Genomic DNA, 21,509 nt, shown 5'->3' with positions numbered 1-21,509 from the left:
CTGCACCTCTATAAATCTCTCCTCTCCCCCTCACTCTCTATATCTCATTGCACTCCTAATGTTCTGTGCCCCATCTAACTCTTTCCCCCAACCCTGACTTACATTCTCTTCCACCCTTTCATTTCCTTTCCTCCTCCTCCCCCCCCCCCCCCTCTCCTCTACACTCTCCTCTCTTCCATCCCCTCTGCTGGCTCAGTTTGCGTGACTGTTCAAAACTATCAGCTCCTCTTCTCCTTCCCTTAACCCCTCACTCCTTCTCTCTCCTCTTTCCCCCTTGGATTCCTCTCCAACCAAAACACAGAGAAAGCCCTGTTCTCTCTTTTTGCACCTCTTTCGTTTTTTTTTTGCATCTCCCTCCGCTGTGCTCCTTCTTCCATCCAATCTTGGTGGCACCTCTCCTCCTCGTCCTCCTCCCCCTCCACCCCTACTCAGGCCCCCGTCACCATCACCCCCTTCCCCCACCCTCGCGCCTCCTTGCTCTTAGACTGTACCAGTGTTGTTTTAGGCACAGCAGTGAAAGGTAAACAGAGAGATTGAAAATTCGTGTCAGTCAGTCGGGTGAGAGAGGGACAGGGAGGGAGGGAGAGCAGCAGAGGTGGTGAGGGAGCGAGAGGAGGCGGGGGGAGTGTCAGTACAATTTACTAACACAACAGTGAACAGCGAAGCAGGCCAAGACACAGAGCGAGCGGGAGGCGGAGTGAGAAAGAGACTCCAAGTTCAAGAATGCCATTGAAATGCAGCGTACATACAAGTGTACAAAGAATATAAAGTGTTTACTGTACTGTACATTCACATGATCTTCATTCGCATGCAAGGGACCTGGTGAACTCATATGTGCATTGTTTACTTCCTGGGGCCCTGAGAGGGATGTGAGCCCTACAGGGGCCTAATATCCAATTATTAGTGGTAGGCCTACGAGAAGGCTCCGATTAGATTTCGAGGTTGCAGAGAGCAGTTGACAGATGTGTTGTTGGCCGGCTCTGGGTTGGAAATGTCATAAGAGCCTCGGTGTCACCGCATGCAGTCAGCCCCGAGGTCGTTTCTCATAATAACCCCAATACAAAAGTAATCCAATAGCACTGCAACCCACGCCTGGAAAATCCAACCTGGATGATTAGAATTGACAGGGGCGTTTTCTGAAACAGAACATGTCAGTGTCTGTTTAAAAGAAACCAAATGGAAAAGCGCGAAATGGAATTTTTTTTGTTATTCAAAAAAAAAAAAAGTAGCAAATACCCTGCTTCTGTGGGTGTTGAATTTCCAGCTTTGTCTTCTTGCAGCTGATTTACAATCTCCTTCAAAATGTAGCCATGTCGGATATTTACAGCCCAAACCAGCTCAGACTCCACACAGTCAATCATCCATGTTCTATAGGCTGAGATTTAAAGGGTCAGTTCAACTTAATGGCAAAAACACATTTTCTCACTTACTTCTTAGGGTATCTAGGCATTTAGTTTTATTTTTGAGATTTCTGCTGCCACCCATATATGATGTAGGTGAATGGAGTTTTGTTTGTTGTGCTCACAGATTTAAATTTTTTTGCACTTTTGCAGAGCTTTTGACCATATCCTACAGGCTTCTTCAGCAATGCAATGAAACTTGCTCAAATGACCAAAGTATGGAACTTCAGTCACATGATAACAAGGTGTCATATATGGAGTGGAGATCATAGCCACTCATAAATAAGCACTTGTTATCATGTCACATGATGACACCTGCACAAGTTCTATTCCCTTAAACAGGTCGTGGAATACAGAAAGACACTGAAAAGGCTAGTAAGTGAACCTTGAGTTTAGAGTGCTTGCATGGCCAAGAGTTGAACCTCCTTGCTCGTTTTCATAAAAATGTTCTGTTGATTCTGGAAAGTGATGTTTCTTTTAAAGGAATCGTTTGACATTTTGGGAAATATCCAATTTTTTTGCTGAGAGTTGGATGAGAAGATCAAGACCATTTTCATGTCTGTCCGTTAAATATGAAGCTAAAGACAGAAAATGGTTAGCTTAGCACAAAGCTGCAGAAAACATCTTGCCTGGCTCTGCCTAAAGGAAACAAAATTAATCTTCCACTGGCTCTTAATTAGGTAACGCATCAAATCTCATTTGTTTAGTCTGTACATGAAATGGAAGTGTGTTTCCAGTCTTTAGTTTCATATTCAACAGACTATTAAAAGTGAATTAAAAGTGGTTTCGATCTTCTCATCTAACTCTTGGCAAGAAAGAGAATTTAAGTATTTGTAAAAATGTCAAATTATTCCTTTAAATTTTTTATTTAATTTTTCCAATGCTGTAAGCACCAAATATGAATTTCTATTCATGGCACCATATTGGGGATTGGAGGCAGAAATTTCAGAGACAGATATTGCAAAACCGAAGCTATCTGCATGACTTGATACCACTAGCACTTAGTGATAAAATATTTCTTTTTGTGGTTTGGGTTAAACCAACCCCTTAAGGCCAGAAGGGGTGTGTGTGAATATATATTTTATATGTACAGTACCAGCCACAAGTTTGAACACACCTTCCCATTGACTTGAATGAGAAAGTGTGTCCAAACTTTTGACTGGTACTATACATGCGTACTGTATATCCAAGCATATTATTTGTGTTTGACTGTTACTGTTACTACACACTGCAGTGAGACAAAGTGAAGAGAGTGAGGAAGGAATGATACACAGATGAGCAAGGAGAGGATGCAAAGGAGGAGTGCTCATTAAAAAGTTGCACGCCTGCTGTAAAGGAGAGACGGAGAGGGAGAGCAGAAGGAGAGGAGACAGTTAGACCACCAGAGACAAAGCTAACAAAAGACAAAACAGCAGAGCTAGGTAGCAGGGATCACAGGCTGATGAAAGTTTGCATTGAAAATTGGAGAGTAAGGTGAGGAGAGGAGGAAGAAGAGAGAGCGAGACAGAGGGGGGATTAAATGGACAGCTCATGAGAAGGGTGGAAGGACCAGAGAAGACAGAGGGATTCCCCGATGGCATCTCATCTCTCTCTCTTTCTTGCTCTCCTTCTCCTTATTTCCCTCCTTTTTTCCCCCAATAAATCATTCTGACTTCTCCTTAATCAACTCATTCCCAGCAGGCGGCGAGAAAACTGTAACAATTTTTCTTCTATCTGCTATCGGTCTCTTTTTCTCCCTCTCTCCTCCTGTCTCTTTCCCTGTCTGGCCTGTTCCTCTCTTGCACACACACACACACACACACACACACACACACACACACACACACACACACACACACACACACACACACACACACATGCAAGCACAGTTTGTGGCAATAGAGGTGACAGAGGGGGGCAAATTACTGAACATTTTACCATGTCTCTGCAGGACAGAGCTTCTGCATTAATTTCTAACTCAGGAATATATGAGCCACATCTCACTGCATGAAAATAACTTTAAATCAATCTAACATAACGGCTTTCATAGATTTTAGATCTAAAAATGTAATTCATGTGAGAAGAATAAAACAGCAAGTTAAGGGTTCTGTCATCTCAAAAACTTAGTCAGATAAAGTGTGAATATCATTGTGAACATGCCTATACATTATTACATAGAGTTTGTCTATATGATGGATGGAGATTAGGCGAGGGGACATGCGTGTGTGTGCGTGTATGCTGCTGCAATAAGAGGATTGCATATAATAATAGTGTTGTATTAAACTGACTTACAGCGTCTGGGGATCCAAGCAAGGAGGGGTGGTAATGGAGAATATACAGTATGTGTGTGTGCGTGAGTCCATGGGTGTTTTTTAGCCTTATTAATAAAAAAAAATGCAAAAGTGTGTGTGGCTAGGGAGGAGGAGGAAGAAGAGGAGGGGGTGTTACACTGGGGGGGAAGAAATAGGCTGCAGATGGTGGCTGCTGCAGACGTATCTGGCGGAGGATGGGGGTGGGATTCAAAGCTTTCTACTTTTACAGCTGCGGTGGAGGTCGAATAGTTGAGAGAAAACTTCAAGTCGCAGTGATGCCTGATGTGCTGCGACTTGGCCACAATATTGGAGGAATGCGCTTTTGTCGCTCGCAGGGGGTGGAGTTAGAAAGTGAACGAGTGCTGCCTACCAAACAGAAAGAGGAGAAGGAGGAGAGAGAGGGGAAGAGAGAGAGAGGGGGAGAGAGAGAGAGAGAGAGAGAGAGGGGGAGAGAGAGAGAGAGAGAGAGAGAGAGAGAGAGAGACGGGTGGGCAGGCTGCTCACCGTAACGATGGTTGTCGGATAGAGTCTTGAAGACCTAATGAAACTGGCTGGTTGAATTGTGCGCAGCGATTATAGAGCTCGGCGTGCTTTGCATCTCTCGGATCCTTGGAAGGAAAAAAAAGAAACTGCAGCAGCACGCAGATATAACAAGAACAGTTATTTTAAAAAAAGAAGAGGACTTGGTTAATATCTTTTATTTTACTACCGTTTTCCACTCTTATTTTCGCCTTTTCACATCAGCAGCACACAACTCTTTCCCAGCGGACAGGACCGTTTCATGCCCGGAGAAGGACCGACTTCCCGCTTGGACCCGGTGCCGGCCTCCCTCACTCCTCTGGCGGGCTCCAAAGCAGCAGTTCCCGGTGAGAGAGGACCAGGCGCGGCTCACACATAAATGGGGAGCCCGCTCATAAGGACTTGCGCATCCACAAACCCCCTTGTTTGAAGCTCCAGGATTTGTTGGGGAGGGAGGAAGGGGGTTCGCAGTGTCTGGTTTATGGGGGAGGGAGGGGGTTGAGAGGGAGTGGAGGGGAAAGGGGGGGCTCAGTCACTTCACATCACAATAGACTTTGAGTTTTACAACACTTATTAACCAGAGCCAGTCTTACAGTCTTTATCCGTTTGTGTGCATGCATGAAGCTTTTGTTTCTCCCGTCTGTTAGGCATTTGCTGGGATGTTTGAGTCGCGTTGTTTGGTGGGGTGAAGGGACCGAGAGAGTGGCCGGAGAGACCGAGGGACGGAGGCCGAGAGAGGAGCCGAGAGCATGGCTCTGGTAGCGCTGTCTCTCTGGGTGCTAACGAGTCTCACCTGGGGAAACCTGCTCCAGGTGTCCGCCAACAGGCATTCCGTTTACTGGAACAGCTCCAACATACAGTAAGACATCCACTCCTTATGTTTAAATGTGTGTGTGTGTGTGTGTGTGTGTGTGTGTGTGTGTGTGTGTGTGTGTGTGTGTGTGTGTGTGCAATTTCTTCTGATCCTTCCATTCTCCACCTGTTAAAAGGAAGAAACAGAAAAATGTCCTGATTTGCTCTCTGTGAGCTGTCAGATTCATACCATCACTCTCAGTTCATGAGTGGTTTATTGCTGGTTTAAGCTTCTCTTGCATGTTTCTCTCTGCTGTAGCAGCCACCCTCTTTGTGTGCATCTTTATTCCTTTTTTTTAGTGGCTGAAATTATTTAGATTTACAAAAACTCTCACATCTCACTATGGTAAAGCTATTTTTTGAGTCTCAAACTGCTCTCAGAGACCCCTACCGTGAAGTCAAGGTGGCCCCAAACCATCTTTTCTACACCTTTGCTTGCACAATTCAGCGTCTCCAGCACCAATCTTGTGCATATTCTGGTTTTATGTGGTGACTTCCTTCTTTTTTTTCTCCATCTACTTTCCTCTTCCTTCAGCCACGCTCGGTGGAGGAACCGAGAGAAAAAAGCAAGAGCATCGCATGTGATTCTCTTGCCTTCCTCTCCTCCTCTCTCTCCCGTCATGTGGCTCTCCACTCTCAGTCTTTCAGTGCTCTTTTCTCTCTGTCTTCTCCTCTATCTGGTTCAATTAGGAGCACTTCTTCATCCTGACCCCATTGTGTTGTAGCAGTGTCACTATTCAATCTCTCCTTCTCTCTCCCTCTCCAACTTGCTCTCTTCTTCTATCCCTCTCTAACCCCCTTTCCTTGTTTACACTCAGTCCGTTGGCCTTTTTGTTATCCTCCTAATCTCTCGCTCCTCGCCTCTATCTTGATTCAAGTGAAAAAGGCTTTTTTTTTTTTGAAAGCTGCCTTTTTAATACTGTCCTTGTGAGTCCATGGCTCTGCTGCTCGATCTTTAAAGAATGTAGCGTCAGTCTGCAGCAGCACACAGTACTGTAGGCTTATCTCTCTTCTTACAATTCACAATAAAATCTGGCAAGTTTATGTTGTACCAGATGTGTTGCAACACATAATCTCTACATCCACATCTCATTTGTTAAACTCATAGGCGCTTTCTCTTCTGCCCAAAACGCAAAGATAACATTTTGTTAATTTTGCGACCGAAGGCCAGATTTGACATAAGATTTAGTAAAAAAGACATAAAACACTGGCAGAGGCGTGTTTCAGCAAACTTGTGTGATCTACTGTATTTAGCTTTTCCCGATAAGGTCACAAAATAATGCAACAATCAACTACATTTTGGGTCTCATAAGATGCACAAGAGCGCATGTCACACACTAACACACACCTTCGTTTTCGCTCTCCATCTTGCAGTGAATCCGGCCTATGTGTAAGCTTTGCATTCTGTGTTTCTGTTACCAAGCGTCCCCCAGAACATCTCAGTATGTGGCATTTACCTCTTCAGCAGTATTTATTGGACTCCTAAGATGAGCAGTCAGATATAAACCCATTTTTATGACAGCGCTTATTAAGGACGTAAACAGTCTGAAAACTCAGAAAAATACGCTGTTGTTTTTGCAGGAAGAGGATGAATGATTTTGTCGGCCGACAGTAACTCCAGGCCAGTGATTTTAGTTTACAGCATGAAATAAAACTATGAGAGGCAAGTGAATTTATGCCTCACAACAAAATTACTATACATGAAGTGCTGCACAAAGTAATAAGAGCGGAAAACGTAAGGTTATTGGTTGTGGTACGATACTGTAAACAATATTAGTTTTCCGGAATGTGAGAAAAATAATTTCTGCGAATTTTAGAGAAACTAATATTGCCTGCACAGCTGCTACTAAAGCATTTTAGCTGATATTTTCCTGCAACTCTCAATGTGGAGTGTGCTCATTTTCAATTTCGACTTTTTTGCTCTGTAATAATTTGATAATAAATGCTAATGAAATTCCACCGTCGGTTTTCATATCAGAGACAGAAGTTGATTTAGATAAAATGTGGAGAAAACGCTTAAAGGCATAAAGGAAAAGAAAGAAGTGAACCCGGGACCTCGGTACATTCAGTTCGGGCAGTTTTAACATTGGTAAAATGTATACGTAATTAAGTAATTTGTCATCAGTTTTTTTGCTGTATATTCTGAGTGTTTGCTGATAAGTTAGAGAAAAAAAAGCTGCAGTTTTTTCAGACGAAGCAGAGGGAGGACTTAAGCAGTCTGGAACAGCCTAACCTTTAACCTAACTGTCCAGGACCTGAGTACTGCAGAACACCGCAGCCTCCCTTCTCTCTCTCCACACGGTCACGGCCAATACTGTTTTCATCCCAGCGGCGGAATATTCTTAGCCCCTGCAGTGTGAGTCTTAGTGTGTCTTTTATAAAAGACTGTGGTTAATTAAAGAACACTGCATCTCAGTGGACCTGCCTCATCCCTGATCTTCCCATCTCTTCCTCTCCCTCTTTTTTTCTTTCTCACTGCACACATACACAGTGACAATGTATGAGCAGTGAGTAGGGATAACTTTTTCAATTCAGCCTACTTAGTGAATAAGGAGACAAAAGGGGCTATGGACAGTGGCTCACAAAAGACAGATAAACTGCAGGATAACCTGTCTAATCTACTCTTTCATACTCTTCTAAGTCCTTTTTTCAACAGCACGGATCTTATTTCCAGCATTTATTTTAATCTCTGCACTCAGTACCACACCATCCAACATTTGTCGGGTTAGCTTGCATGTCTCTAGCCGTTGGCAATCAGCCTCTCTGGAGTTTCTCTAACTCTCAGTGCAGTGTGGAGGTTTAGAAGGCCAATAATAAGCTGTAGTATAGCTGTCAGTTTGAGTGGTAAACACATTGTAAAGCCTGAGGACCCTGCAGTTTCTCAACCAGCTTCTGACCCCGAGCCACTCATCAACCACAAGAGACAGGCTGAGACTGTTGCCAGGGATTAACTACTTCACGCACACATGCACGCACAAACGTGTGCATGCATGCTCACATCTGTACATGTGCACATGCTAGCATGCTCACATATATCTCTACTTATGCGTGTAGACACAAACATACACGCGTTCCCTGCTGCGCACTTTTTTTTAACTTCGAGAAGATGGATCATTTCCTGCGTTTGCGTCTTGCACAAAGGCTGTTGCTACTACCTATCAGTCACTTGTCATTGATATCCCTGGGCATGAATGTGTGTATAATGGTGTGTATGTGTGTGTGTGTGTGTGTGTGCATTTGTCCTGTTACAGATGTCTCTGTTCATTGATGGGTGACCGAAACAAAAACAAATCCATCAGTCCGTTAAATCACACATTATCTTCCACCACCTGGCAATTAACCACCGCTGTGAGTGTGTGTGCGCACGTCTGTGTGCATGCGTATACGTGTATATGTGTGTAATCTAATAACGCAGCAGTTTGCTGATTTGCATAATAGATACCCGGTGATATCTCTTAATTTATCAGTTGTATATTTCGGAAACGATTAGGCTGTGAATAAACAAACACATCTCTAGACAGTATGTTTGTGTTTGTGTGTTTGTGTGTGTGTGTGTCCATGACATTGTCACCTCAAGGCATACCACTGGAGTAAAGCCAGCTATCGCAAGCAGAATTTGCTCCTCATATAAATGCACATGCGCATGCGTGGTAATCGATGCCGAGGTGGAAGTTGTTTTATATTCATCCAGCTAGTCAGAGTGTGCAGAGACACGTCACGCAGGGCGGTGAGCGAAATAATGCAAGAATATGTGAAGAGAGAGAGAGAGACAGCGAGACAGAAATACTGTGGGACTGGTTAGAGGAGAAAGGAAGTCAGGAAGAATACAGATGGATTTCATGTTGAATTATAATAGACCAGGGGGAGGAGGGTCATCATAATAATGATAATAATGCTTAGCCAGTGCCCTGATCCACACTCTGAGTTCTCTTATTAAACACAATAACAGTTACCAGTTTCTCTGTGGGTGTGCATGAGAGAGAAGGAGGAAAACGTAGACTCAGACGAGAGGATTAAACAGGCCAATCAACCATCCCCTTGACAGCAACACAAACCTATCTGTCTCCCAGCCCCACTTAGGACAACAACATTTACATTTATGAATATCTGCACAAAGGAGAGTATTACTCACTCACTATCACAAGGCCCGCCTGTGTGTTGCGCGTATGTGCTTGTGTGTACAACCCATCCATCATAGACGTTAGCGCTGCTGCTTCGTACGCATGTCAGCTACCTCTGTGATGGTACACACACACACACACACACACACACACACACACACACAAAATCTCACACAAAGGCTCAGTGATCATCATAACAGTTACATAGACCCAGTGATCAGACTAGTCATTAGTAACGAATAATAAGGCCCCATAGTGTATGGGTGAATGGGTTTTTGGTTTGTGTAGCCATGTGTGGGTGTGAAAGTGTGTGTGTGTGTGGTGTGCAGACACTTGCACAGGGACGTCATTAATTAGAAGCAATAGAGAACACCTGTGTGATGGATGACTACTGTTTGCATAATAAGATCCGGTGGCTCTTTCTATGTGTGTGTGTGTGTGTGTGTGTGAGTGTATATATATGGAAGTAAATACATTTTTCTGATTGAACAGGTATTGTCTGGTAGGTGAGCAGAGGAATAAGGGACATTTACAAGAAAGGAGGAAAAAGAAATGAATTCTTTTCTCGTCATCTATCTTTCCTGTCTTCAGGGATGAGTTAGATTTCAGGAGCGTACTCCCACCTCTCTGTTCTTCTTTCTTCTCTCATCCTCCAATAACCTTACGGGAAAGCACTCTTGGGGTGGTGGTATTTTGGGAGCTGTGTGCTTTTTTTGATGTGAATGTTGTGAGACTCTTTCTCTGTCAAATTTACTTGGACTAAATCTTTCCAGTACCAGAAAATATGCTGCCTCGCTTTGAGGTCTCGTCTTCCTTCACCTCACCTTACCTCACCCACACTTCCCTTTCCTTTTCTTCTCGACACCCTTTTTCCTCTCCTTCTTCTACATTTTGAGATTTTGACCGAAGCCACCTCTCATATTACATTTTCTAAACCTGCCTCCTTGTAAATCCTATGATTTTACACACACACACATAAAACACTCACATTGATCTTGAGAAAAAGACAAGCCTGAAATATCGAGCCCACCCTGTTTTGCTACATCTCTTGATTGGCTCTTTCATTTCCTCAAACGCTGCCTCGCTTACATGATGGACTAATCGGAACCATTGCTGTGAAAATGGAGTATTGATGTACAGCGTCCGCACTCGCTCGGTCTTGAGTCAAACGCTCGCTGGTCACTGTAATGGTTTTGCATTCAAAGGAGCTGTTTTAGAGGAAGCAGGTTCGAAGGGATTTTAGGGATGTAATGCTGCTAAGACCAAGCTTATATGAAAGTCAGAGTGACTTGAGCAATTCTGATCAAGCCTGACACAAAGTAAGGTTCTTATTGGTGTAAATGCCTGGTCTAGGATTTGTATTGATTCAAGTGACTGCTGATTCCATGCTGGTGGCTCAGTGGTAAGCACAGACGCTTTGCAGGCTGTATGTATCAAGCCTTTCAGAGTCATTGCAAGGAATCGCTCTAAATGGCTGACTAGAACTAAAAATACTTTTACCTCATCGCAAGATTAAGACGCTTTTTTAAAATATAAACGTCCTACAAAAACTGAGCAAATATTTTACGGCAATCCGAAACATATGATTAAATTCACGATATCTTGTTGTTAATCTTTTAGTAGTTTTGATGTGAATTCAACACATCCGCAGCGATGGCCAGCTTATCTAGATACAGTAAGTTGATACAGGAAAAACAAAATTACAGAAAATAGCATCACTTTCAGTGTTTCCCACAGGTTGAGAATTTATTTTTACTTGTCATCCTCAAGGGAGGCGGAGGTGTAGTGTAGTGGGCTGCACTGAATTCACGATGCACTCTGTTCAAACCATGTCCACATTCATCCACATTTTTACACAGACTTTTACAGGAAGAGAAATAATAAATACTGAAAGACAGAAAACTCTGCTTGTGAAGGGGGGAAGGGCGTCTTTTTGGGTGGATATTTTGTATATGGGAAGCATTGACTTGTGTGACATCCTGCTTCCACGCAGGTAAAGTCTAAAACATATTTAGCCTGAACTAATAAACATGAAGCATCATATCTTAATTGCTTTTTAGAAATGGTTTTATACCAATGTATTTTTTTTTTCTGATTTCTGTATACGGATCTAGGTTAAAAACAAATTAAATTGATGTTTTGGTCCTACCTATCGGTCAGTTTTAGCAGTCTGGGCATGCCTGACCCTTATTTGGCCAAATCATTGAATATAATGCATGCAGAGCCAATATGTGTTGATAATGTGATATGGATTTACTTGGAATGTGTCCTCAATATTGCTTGGACCAATGATTTTATGCAAGCTCTTCATAACACTGATAAATCCCAGAAAACCACAAATTTTCTCAGGAGTAATGCGTGGTATTGGAGTTACAGTTGTTATGTCCTTTACATTACATTTATTTGTTTTCAGCAACATGGTTTTGTGTATGTAGCATTACACCCTGGTCAGAATCAGCCAAAATGAATTAGAATACAGTCGGGCTCTTGGTCTTTGAAGATGGTTATTTGTTGTTTCAAATCAGATGATCAGCATGTAATATTTCCGAAATGTGCACGCGTGTTTATCCTATCATTTGCCACCTGCTGGGAACTCCAGCCGCTTAGAGCAACTCTGCAGTTAGACTAAATCCTAGAGCAGACAGGGTGGTTGCCTTTTCACAGTGAGAAAAAAGCTGAGAAATTATTTGGGAAAAATGTTTTTTTTTAATCTCTATTCCCAAAAGGATGACCAAATATGCATCATTAGGACTGATTTCTCAATCCGAGTTGCTTAATAGACCTTTTTTCTGGGCGGGCATTTTAACACGTCATACCAAGAAAAGCACATGTGCAATTAATAACATGAATCATGGCTGTGTTCCATTGTGCATGCTGGCTCACTGGCAGGGCTTACTGGGGTACCTAAATGGAACAGAGCCATCGTTAATGTTATTAGTTACACCTGTGCTTCTCCTGCTATGACAAGTCAAAAAGCTGTGAAAAAGGTCTATAAATATGATTGCAGGTTTGGTTCCTGACTGGAGAGCCATATGTTTGTGTGGGTTTCCTCAATGGTGCTCTGGTTCCCTCCCCACGCCCAGCAACAAGGCGTGAGTGTGTTAAGGCTACTGTATACTCTCTCAGAAGTGCTGTCTGGACAGTCTGAAAGTGATAAAAAAGCTCTTGTGAGGCATTTTCTTGCCCCAATCATTGTAACCAACAATCTGACAGCCACACCTGCATTGTATAGCGGTGATCGTCACACAGGTGTGAAAATGGGCTGAGCTCTAGATATGGTGAAAAGTTCTTTTCCCCCCTACATTCCCACTTCCATCAATGTCCCCATTCACTGCTGAGCCGCACCAATCACCTCCTTGTTGGCAGCGGTGGAGAGGCTGTGTGCTTTCAGAGAAGAGAGGAGGATTGCAACTAAAATTGGGATCAACATCTGAGCAACAGCTGCGACAGATATGAGCTGATAGACAGGCGCTCTGTTTACCTCCGCTTCATGTTGTTGAATCAGAGTGACTCCGCTCTGGCACTCAACAAAAACCAGGACATGTGGCTACTTGTGTGATGCCTGTGAATACAATATTTTATTTTCCGAAGCCTCTTTATTAACTATTCCACCGGCGAACACCTCCACTTTACAATCCTTCCCTCTCTCTTTCATCTAGCCTCTCATCCCACTTCTAGTGGATTTCTGAGAGAGTGTATTTCAGCCTTTAGCCCTTTGACGAACTGGCCATGTATCTATTGTGCTTTCCTGCCATTTACTCACTGACTATGCATGAGCAGGTATAGATGAGTGTACTCCAACAGATGCATGTACTTTACCTTTGTGGTACCATACTGTTGTTTTTACCAGCAGCTTAAGAAAAGAGACATTGCAGTTATCTGATTGCACGATGACTTCACACAGAGCTCACACGAAGACAAACATTGCTTATATTGATATTGGCTTCTCCGTTGCTGATTTCAAGATGTTTTAAAATGTTCCTCACTGTTCTGTTTAACCTCAACGTAATCCCAGTGTGTGTGTGTGTATAAGATATACAAAGAAATGCGGGGAAAAGAGACAATAAACAGATCTTTTCAGGACAGCTTCATCGGATCTTAACAATCAATTCTCAGAAATCGCTTTGAAATAATGAGAGGAACTGTGTCAGAGTCTCGCAGCGTTCATGCTGATTTAAGTTAAAGCTCTGCCGTGTGAGGTGGATGAATTGTTTTTTTCTCCTTGACAGGCGAATTATTGAATGACCGTCTTCCCTCATTATCTGTAGATTTTAGGCAAAATGTGGGACGAAACAAGAATTTATCTTTCCCACCCATGTGTTAAATTTGAACAAATTGTCCAGAGAGAACAAATCCCACAGCAATGGACCGGAGGCGAAATTCGAAACACACACACACACACACACACACACACACACACACGCACACACACGTACGTTTATGTACACACTCACACGTACACACTCGATGTTGTTGATATCAACATTATTCTCTTAGCCGATGCCTAAGCTCCAGCAGTGTAATCAGGTGCTAATAACAAGGCTGTGATGTTTACAAGCTGTTTCAAAGCGCTTCATATATTTGTGTGTGTATGTGAGTATTCTCTATGTGATGCCTACTCTATTCCCTGCCAGCGCTGTGGGGGCTTTGGGGGGGTACTAATAATGTAGACTGTCAGCTCTTGCACACACACACACACACACACACACATGCGCACACACCAGATGCGCATATGGTGTGTTTGTGACGTGGCTAATGATAGCAGCGTAGCGGCAGTCTGTGGCCATATGCTGAGCCTGATCACAACAGAGCAGAGTGGCCTAGTGTTAATAAACTCTACTGACATGACAATTAGGAATTAGGACGCACGATATTTGATTTTTTGCCGATATCCGATATGCTGATATTTTCCATATTGCATGTTTTTTTTCCTCCTAATTGCAGAGAACATCAAGTCTCTCCTGCAGTGGAATTAAGATATTATTATGCCTTCTGTTATCATGATTACCCACTGACAGATGCAGACATAAAATACCATGCTTTAAAAGATGTACACATTCACTGGGCAAAATAAGAAAACTACTTCAACTTAGGTTACATGTAAAACATTTTTTCAAACATCATTTTCAAACAAAACTGTAAGTTTCATCCTACTTTAACAGGCTCGGATGATTTTCTCCCTGAGACAATCTTGACAATAACCACGACCAGGACAACTTTGACCTATTTCACAAGTTGCAAAAAAAGTAAGTAAATGTAATCTCTGACCACAGGGATCATGTGGAAGTAAGTAAACTGTACAGCAATTAAAGCCAACTGAAAGAACATAAATAGACATAGTGTACTCTAATAACGTCATATATAATAATATATCAGTCAGAGGGACCAAACCACTGCTTTTCCTTTTATACTTTAACTACATCATGTAAACATGTATTGGTACTTTTACTTCTTCCACCTCTACAATAAAGCTGGATAAGATCCAGAGACAGTCAGTGATGCAGCTCCTCCATGGAGGATAACTAAAGCTGCTCAGGTTGACAACTGACAACAAAATAAATTCATTTAGCATCTTCACTGTTTGATTTGGGCTGTTATGGCAGTTAAAACAAAGCTGACAGTTAAGAATTCCTTGCCAGCCACCGCATACAAAGCTACCAAGGCCATCGCTACAACAACACTGAGCATCGAGTTAGCACCAAAACCAACACAGAAATATTTTTCTCAGGACGTTATGCAGGACCAGCAGAGATAAATATATCTTTATAGATTCATCTTGCAGTTTAACTTCATCCATTAAGCCCTTTTCCTCTTCGCCTTGCACCTACATCCCCAAATACGTGTACAGCATCACGAAGCTAGCCAGCTAAACAGAACAGCACTGCTTGTTTACACACATAAACAACACAGGAGTAAAAATCCTCCGGGTGCCTTTGTTTCACTGCTTTTTAAATACCCGACATGGTGACAACATCCACTGGCACGAAGAGCGTTTACTGTACAAACAGTTAAACAGTTTGTTGATCATTTAGTCAATGGTTTGCATTGCGTGCGCATAATGAAAGTGTCATCTTATCGGCCTGTCATATCAGCAGAAACGTTCATTTTGGGCCGATGCCAATATTTCATTTTAAAGCCTTTATCGGCCGATACCAATGGCATGCTGATATCATCGTGCATCGCTGTTAGGAAGTTTCCACATAAAAGCAGCAGTCCCACGTGAAAATGCAACTGTTTCCATTAAACCTAAACATTAGGAATCAACTGCTGCTGACCAAGACAGAGGAGCAGCGGGGAGGAGAGCTGCTCTGTTGACAGGAAAAGTGTCTGTTGTCACTGCTCACTGGGCAGAAGTGATGCTTTGATTATGAATATTGTTAGTGGTTCTTGGAGACGTAAACAACTTAAGATCTTCCGAGATAATGAGAGCTTTTATTCAGTTTTATGTTAAATGTAGAAATGGCTTCTCTGTAACAGCTTTTCATAAGAAACAATTATGGGGAGATATGAGAAAGACTTGATTGTGAAGGTTTGATTTAGCAGTCAGAGGAAGAAATGTAAGGCAGGGTCCTCACTTCAACAAACTACAGAGGACACAGAATTATGCTTATTCCATCCACAGAGAGAGCGCGGCAGAGAGAGGGAGAGTCTTTAATTGAGGTTTTATCCATTTAAGCTGTCACTAAGAGGCCAACTCTGAAACCTTTTAAGCACTCTTCGTTCAGTAATGACACAAATCAGAGAGGAAATGTGTTTGTGTCAGAGCGTAGGTGTGAATGTGTGTGCGTGCCGTGTGTGTGTTCGCGCGTGTTAGCGTTCGTGAAGCAGGAGGGTAATTATGCGGAAATTGGGAAATGGCTAAGTGAATTATGACCTTGTTTCAGCAGAAGGCTTTAATCAGTCGCAGCCAGGCCAGAGAGGGAGGCAGAAATGTTCACTACACGACTAGCACTCCTGATGGCAACAGCAACCAGTCAGTAAAAGTGACTGTTAACACCGTGTTGTGTCAGTCAACCAGTGATTCATGCAGCGGTTATATCCAAAAACCATTGATAGAAATAAAAGTCGTATTCTTTTGTCAGTGTTTTGCTGCTGCTGTAATTGTAGCATTGTTTAAAGTGTTACATTGTGCATTGAGCTGCATGTACAGTGAAGGGTCATGTGTGTAAGTCTGGGCAATAATTCAAAATCATCATCTCAATTAACCGCTATCATTGGTTTCCCATGGTGATGTCATCAAATGACTTGTTTTGTCTAACTAGTAACCCAAAAATATTAAGTTCACAATGATATAAAACAGAAAAAAAGCAATAAATCCTCACAATTGAAAAGCTGAAAATTGTGAATCTTTGTCATTCTTGAATCAAAATGACATACAATTAATCAGTCAATAAAATAGCTGCAGATTATTTTTCTGTCGATCAAATAATTGTTTCAGCTCTAAAGATCATATCGTGTAGTTGTTTTACAAATATTCTGTTGTCTGAATTTGTCATTCCAAGCAAATTGCAAATAAAAACTAACAGGTTTAGGGGTTTTTTTTTTACATACGTGAAGGGTTTTGTCTGGATATATGGAATATTTTCCATATTTTGATCTAGATCAGTGTGACAAAAACATTTGTTTTAATATTGCACTTACAGGCCTGTGTACGTGTGCATGAGTAACTCATCGTGTCTAAATCCAATGGCAGTTGTCTTCAGATTGTGTCCTGCTCGTACAGTGAAAATAAAATAAAACTCGAGCAAATTCAAATCGCTAAATGGTGTTCACGACCGCGAGGCACTTCATGTCTGATAGGGAAGGGAAGGCTTATAAATCATCGGGTTAAGTGTGAGATAAGAGAAGTAACTTTTTGTCTTGATTGTCTTTGCTATGCTTCTGTGCACAAAATTCTCTCACAACTCAAGCAAGCTCAGACTCAAACTGCCAAATGGATTCATCTGGGAATGAACAAAGAAAAAGGAACATGAATGAAAAGGGTAAACAAAGATAAAACAAGCAAAAAAAAAAAAAACCCAGCCCAAAGAATGCATAAAAATAATAAAAAGTGATGTGTGTGATGTTGACTGCTGATTGCAGCTGGTGTTGCACAGAACAAAACATAAAACTGAGTGAGTAGATAGGCAAAGTACGTGCACACTGTTGTGATGGATGCCAGTGCAACATGTCATTTTGGTCTCAAACTGGCCATTTTGACAGCAAAAACAGCTGATTTTAATTTTGTTTTTGCACATTTCCGCCTGTACTCTTCATGTGTTTTGAGTATGTGTGTGCCTGCTCGTGTGTGTGTGTGTGTATGTATGAATAGCTGTAGCTCTTTAATAATAGCTGTTTGGATGTGTGTTTGGGTCAGCAGCACTGCTGTGTGTCAGCACGTCTCAGTGAGCCTCTGTTGGTTCTGGTCTGGCTGTCTATTTCTGTCAATGTTGGATCGATGGCGTCCTACAGACACCGCACTCCTCTCTTGGATGTTTCAGCCTGTTCTTCCCCCTCTCTCGCCGTCTATCTGCTGCTCTGCCCTCCCCTTCCTCCCTCTTCTCTGTAAGTCTCTCCCGCTGCCTATCCTGTTGGCTCGGCTTCTCTGCATCACTTCCTCTTCTCCTCCTCATTGTCCTCCTCTGCATCATCGTACTACTCTCAAGTCTCTCTTCAGATCAGACAATGAGCACTCGGTGTGTGTGTGTGTGTGTGTGTGTGTGTGTGTGTGTGTGTGTGTATGTGTCTATATGTGTGCATTTTTTAGTGATTCTTGCTGCTTGTTTATGAGGGATTCCTGTTCTTGCCTTCAAGTTTTAGACAGTTTATGTGTCGGTGTGCTCAGTGTCAATATATACTGCAGCTCTTCATTCATTCTTCATTGCACGTCTTTGTGTAAGTGTGTGAGTTAGTGCTGAAATGATCAGTCAATTAGCTGATTAGTCAAAACTTGAAATATGAATCAACAATTGATCGTTTTAAGCTAAAGGCCATTCACTGGTTCCAGCTTCTAAAATGTGAGGACTTGCTGCTTTTCTCTGTTTAATATCGCTGCTAATCAAATATGTTGGGGTTATATGTTGTTAAAGACACGAGCAATTGGAATGGTCATTTTTTACTCAACGATCAATTGAAAATAATGGTGATATTAATGATAGAAATATTAATTAGTTGCAGCTCTACTGTGAGTAAGAGTGTGCGATATGGATAAAATCTATCACAGTATATACAATAGCGCTGAAACAATAAGTTGATTAATCAGTTCGTTTAATAAGCAATTTGTAGTTTATGTTATTTATCAAGCAAAAATGCCAAACAACAGCTTCTCAAATGTGATGTTTTGCTGCTTTTCTCTGTTTTATATCACTGTAAATTGAATATTGTTGGGTTTTGGACTGCTGTTTTGACAAAACAAACAATTTTAAAGCATCGTCTTGAGCTCTGGAAAATTGTGAAGGTAATTATTTAAACTATTTTATGACTTTTATAGACTAAATAATTAATGAATTAACTGGAAAATGTATCAGGTTTTTTGTTACAGCCCTAATATATATTAATAAAATGATGCCGGTGGATGAAACTCAACAGAGAAATTATAGATAAAATAAAATATGGAAGTCTGTTTTTGCCTAAACCAGTCAAATAAATATCTGACAAATCAAGGTTCTTTATCACAGAGATGCAAAAATTCAATACTGCTATAAAGCAGCCTCATTCATTGATTTGCACCATCGCCTGCAATGCGAATTGACAATTTTCTATTGACATACAGTATATATCATCATATTTTCCAACCCTATGTTGTATGTGTGAGGTGGATAGTATATGTATGTTAACTCCTGTGTGTGTATGCGCACATGATTCCATGTATGCCCCCTTGTTTCTGACCCTTGAAGATAGATTTTTTTTAATGTGCACATGCATTTACATAAGGGACAGCTGTGTCTGTGTGTATATATGTGTGTGCACACTGAACAGAGTCAATGGTTGTTAATGGAGGGAGATGGAGAATGAGAATGGCTGAGAGCTACAGCAGTGATGCTGACTGGCCTCAGTGCTAACACCCACGCTGTCTGTAGGCTCTGCTCTCTGCTCCTACGCTTTGAGGCACAGGGAATGTGCTAGCGTTGCTGTAGTAAGGCCGCATATGAATGAGAGTTTACTATCTCTCTCAGCCAACTTCTCTCTCCTGTGCGACTATCATGTTTTTAATGAAAGTCCGGGGCGGCTGCTGGAGGTGGATTCGTAGACTGTCTTTATTTCACTTGTATGACGGGGAGGGAGAGAGAGAGTAGAGTATAGAGGGGGTGGAGAAAAGAGGGTGCAGGGGGTATAGAGGATGTGGGGGTTGCAGGGTTGTTGTAATGAATGTACTGCAGTTAAAAAGAATTCTGTGTCACTTCCCGGGAGAGAGAGAGAGAGAGAGAAATAAAGGTGGTGGAGGGGGAGAGGGAGATGTGGGAGGAGATGTTGCGAAATAGGATGTGTTGTGTTGATGGAGCAGAGATCTTCGCAGCCAGGCAAACTCTCCTCCCATCCTCGTTTGTACGTATTGGTGTGTGTGTGTGTGTGTGGAGGGGTGCAGATAGAAAGCGAGAAAGAAAGCATGTGAATGCCCCACAGCCTACACGCATACCACCCACACACATTACCCACATGTATTAGACCCATACATATGCATGCTCTTCACTCTCCTCCTCTTCTACCTCTCTTTTCATTTTTCCTCTCTGTTTTCCCACTTTCATACACACACACACACAATCTTTTGCATACACACACTCACACATATACAGGGAAAACTTGTTTCACAGGGACAATCTCTGTCATTACCTCCCACGGATTCCTCAAGGGATTACATTGTTATTTTCTACCAGCCCTGATCAAATAAAGTGAGCAAAGGGGGAACACACACACACACACACACTCTTTGCCACACACAAACATATACAGTAGGAAAACCCACACCATACACTCCTATGTTTGCTAAATTGTGATTCAATAAAACACAGGATGATGACACCCATCCGCCCACTCGCAGTATGTGCTGTAAATTGTCGCTCACACCACACATAATGAGTGTTTTTCCCCCTTTGAGGTGAATAGTAAATCTGAGCGTATGTATTGCATCACATGTCGCAATTTTCTACAGTATCAGTTTGGATAATCAAAGGCTCCATGACGGCCTCCTCCTAGAGCGGGTAGGGCCGCAGAGATGGGAGCAGATAGGCAAAGAGACCAGTTTAACTCTCCATCAGCCATATCTGTTGGCCTCTGTTGTTCCTGGAGAGAGAAAAAAGACACAGAGAGCACAGAGAACAAGAAAGACCAGACTGAGAAAAAAAACATTGATGGAGGAGCGAAAGGGAAGGAGGGGAGGACACTGAAGAATAGAGAAAGGAGGGCCCTGCAGAACAGTACTGCCAAAACCGAGGTCAATTGTGATGAAAATGGCCGTTCACATGACCACAATAGCGGCTGAGTGACAGCACTAAAGCAGCATGGACGGGCTTATCCTGATCACTCAGAGCCTTGACTGGGGAAATCACAATGCCCTAGAGATCTGTCCTTTTTGGGCTTGGAGGATCACAGAGCGCCCACGGTCCCAAGCTTTGGCCCTGAAATGTCCCTGACATTACCATATCAATGCCGCCCCGGCTATTCCGCCAAGGAGCAGGGCGGCTAGTGATAGTGCTTCCCGGTTAGCATTGCCCTGTGCCTTCACAAGGCTATTCAGCGGGGAGTCAATGCTAACTCAATGCTAAGTGTGAATGGGAAGAAGTGTAAGCTCACTCCTGTAGCGTGAACCCATGTCTGGCGGTGCATTCAGGCCAGTGTTTGTGTGTGTATGAGTCTCTCCTTCCCTTTTTATATCTCTGCCCCACTCTATTTTTTACATTTTAAGTTGTTTTCATGTATATTCCTCCATAGGGCTGCGTGTTGAGCCTCAATACGTTTTTGGTGCCAATTAAAATGTGTCTGTAGCACGGAGTATCAAAAACTTTCAAAACCAAAAGCTGGCATCGAATACTTGCCATTCTTCACTTGTAAAAAAATATTTTATTTAGGCCAAATTCGTGTACAGCTGCTTTACAATATTGAACATTTGAGTTTGTTTGAGAAGTTTGGCTCCTTTTATAGAAAAACATCCTCACAGTAAGTTAATGGAAAAAGTAAAAATGGAAATTTAAACATCTACAATTCAATAACAATTGTCATGGAATTACAGGTACAGCAAACTGTTGCTGAAGAACATCATGTGGTGTGATGAAAAATCACCCAGAACAGCTACAAAATGCATCTTGTGGTGAGATTGATTTCTCAACTACACTTTTGAAGTCAAAAATGAA

General features: G+C 42.3%; 1 protein-coding gene across 3 annotated transcripts in view; it reads left to right on the top strand.

The window, feature by feature from the left end:
* efna3b (ephrin-A3b) overlaps positions 1 to 21,509 on the top strand; it is an 87,587-nt gene that overhangs the window by 21,771 nt on the left and 44,307 nt on the right. For all 3 annotated transcript variants that reach the window (XM_042423177.1, XM_042423178.1, XM_042423179.1), the window contains 2 exons: positions 4,439 to 4,557; positions 4,858 to 5,069. In XM_042423177.1, coding sequence (XP_042279111.1) covers positions 4,960 to 5,069 — 110 coding nt within the window. In that variant the 5' untranslated portion in view covers positions 4,439 to 4,557; positions 4,858 to 4,959. The remainder of the gene's footprint in view (positions 1 to 4,438; positions 4,558 to 4,857; positions 5,070 to 21,509) is intronic.

This window comes from Thunnus maccoyii, chromosome 10 (genome assembly GCF_910596095.1).
Source record: "Thunnus maccoyii chromosome 10, fThuMac1.1, whole genome shotgun sequence".
Classification (NCBI taxonomy): domain Eukaryota; kingdom Metazoa; phylum Chordata; class Actinopteri; order Scombriformes; family Scombridae; genus Thunnus; species Thunnus maccoyii.
Note: the sequence above shows the minus strand (reverse complement) of the source record. Positions and strands in the feature narration are given on the sequence as shown.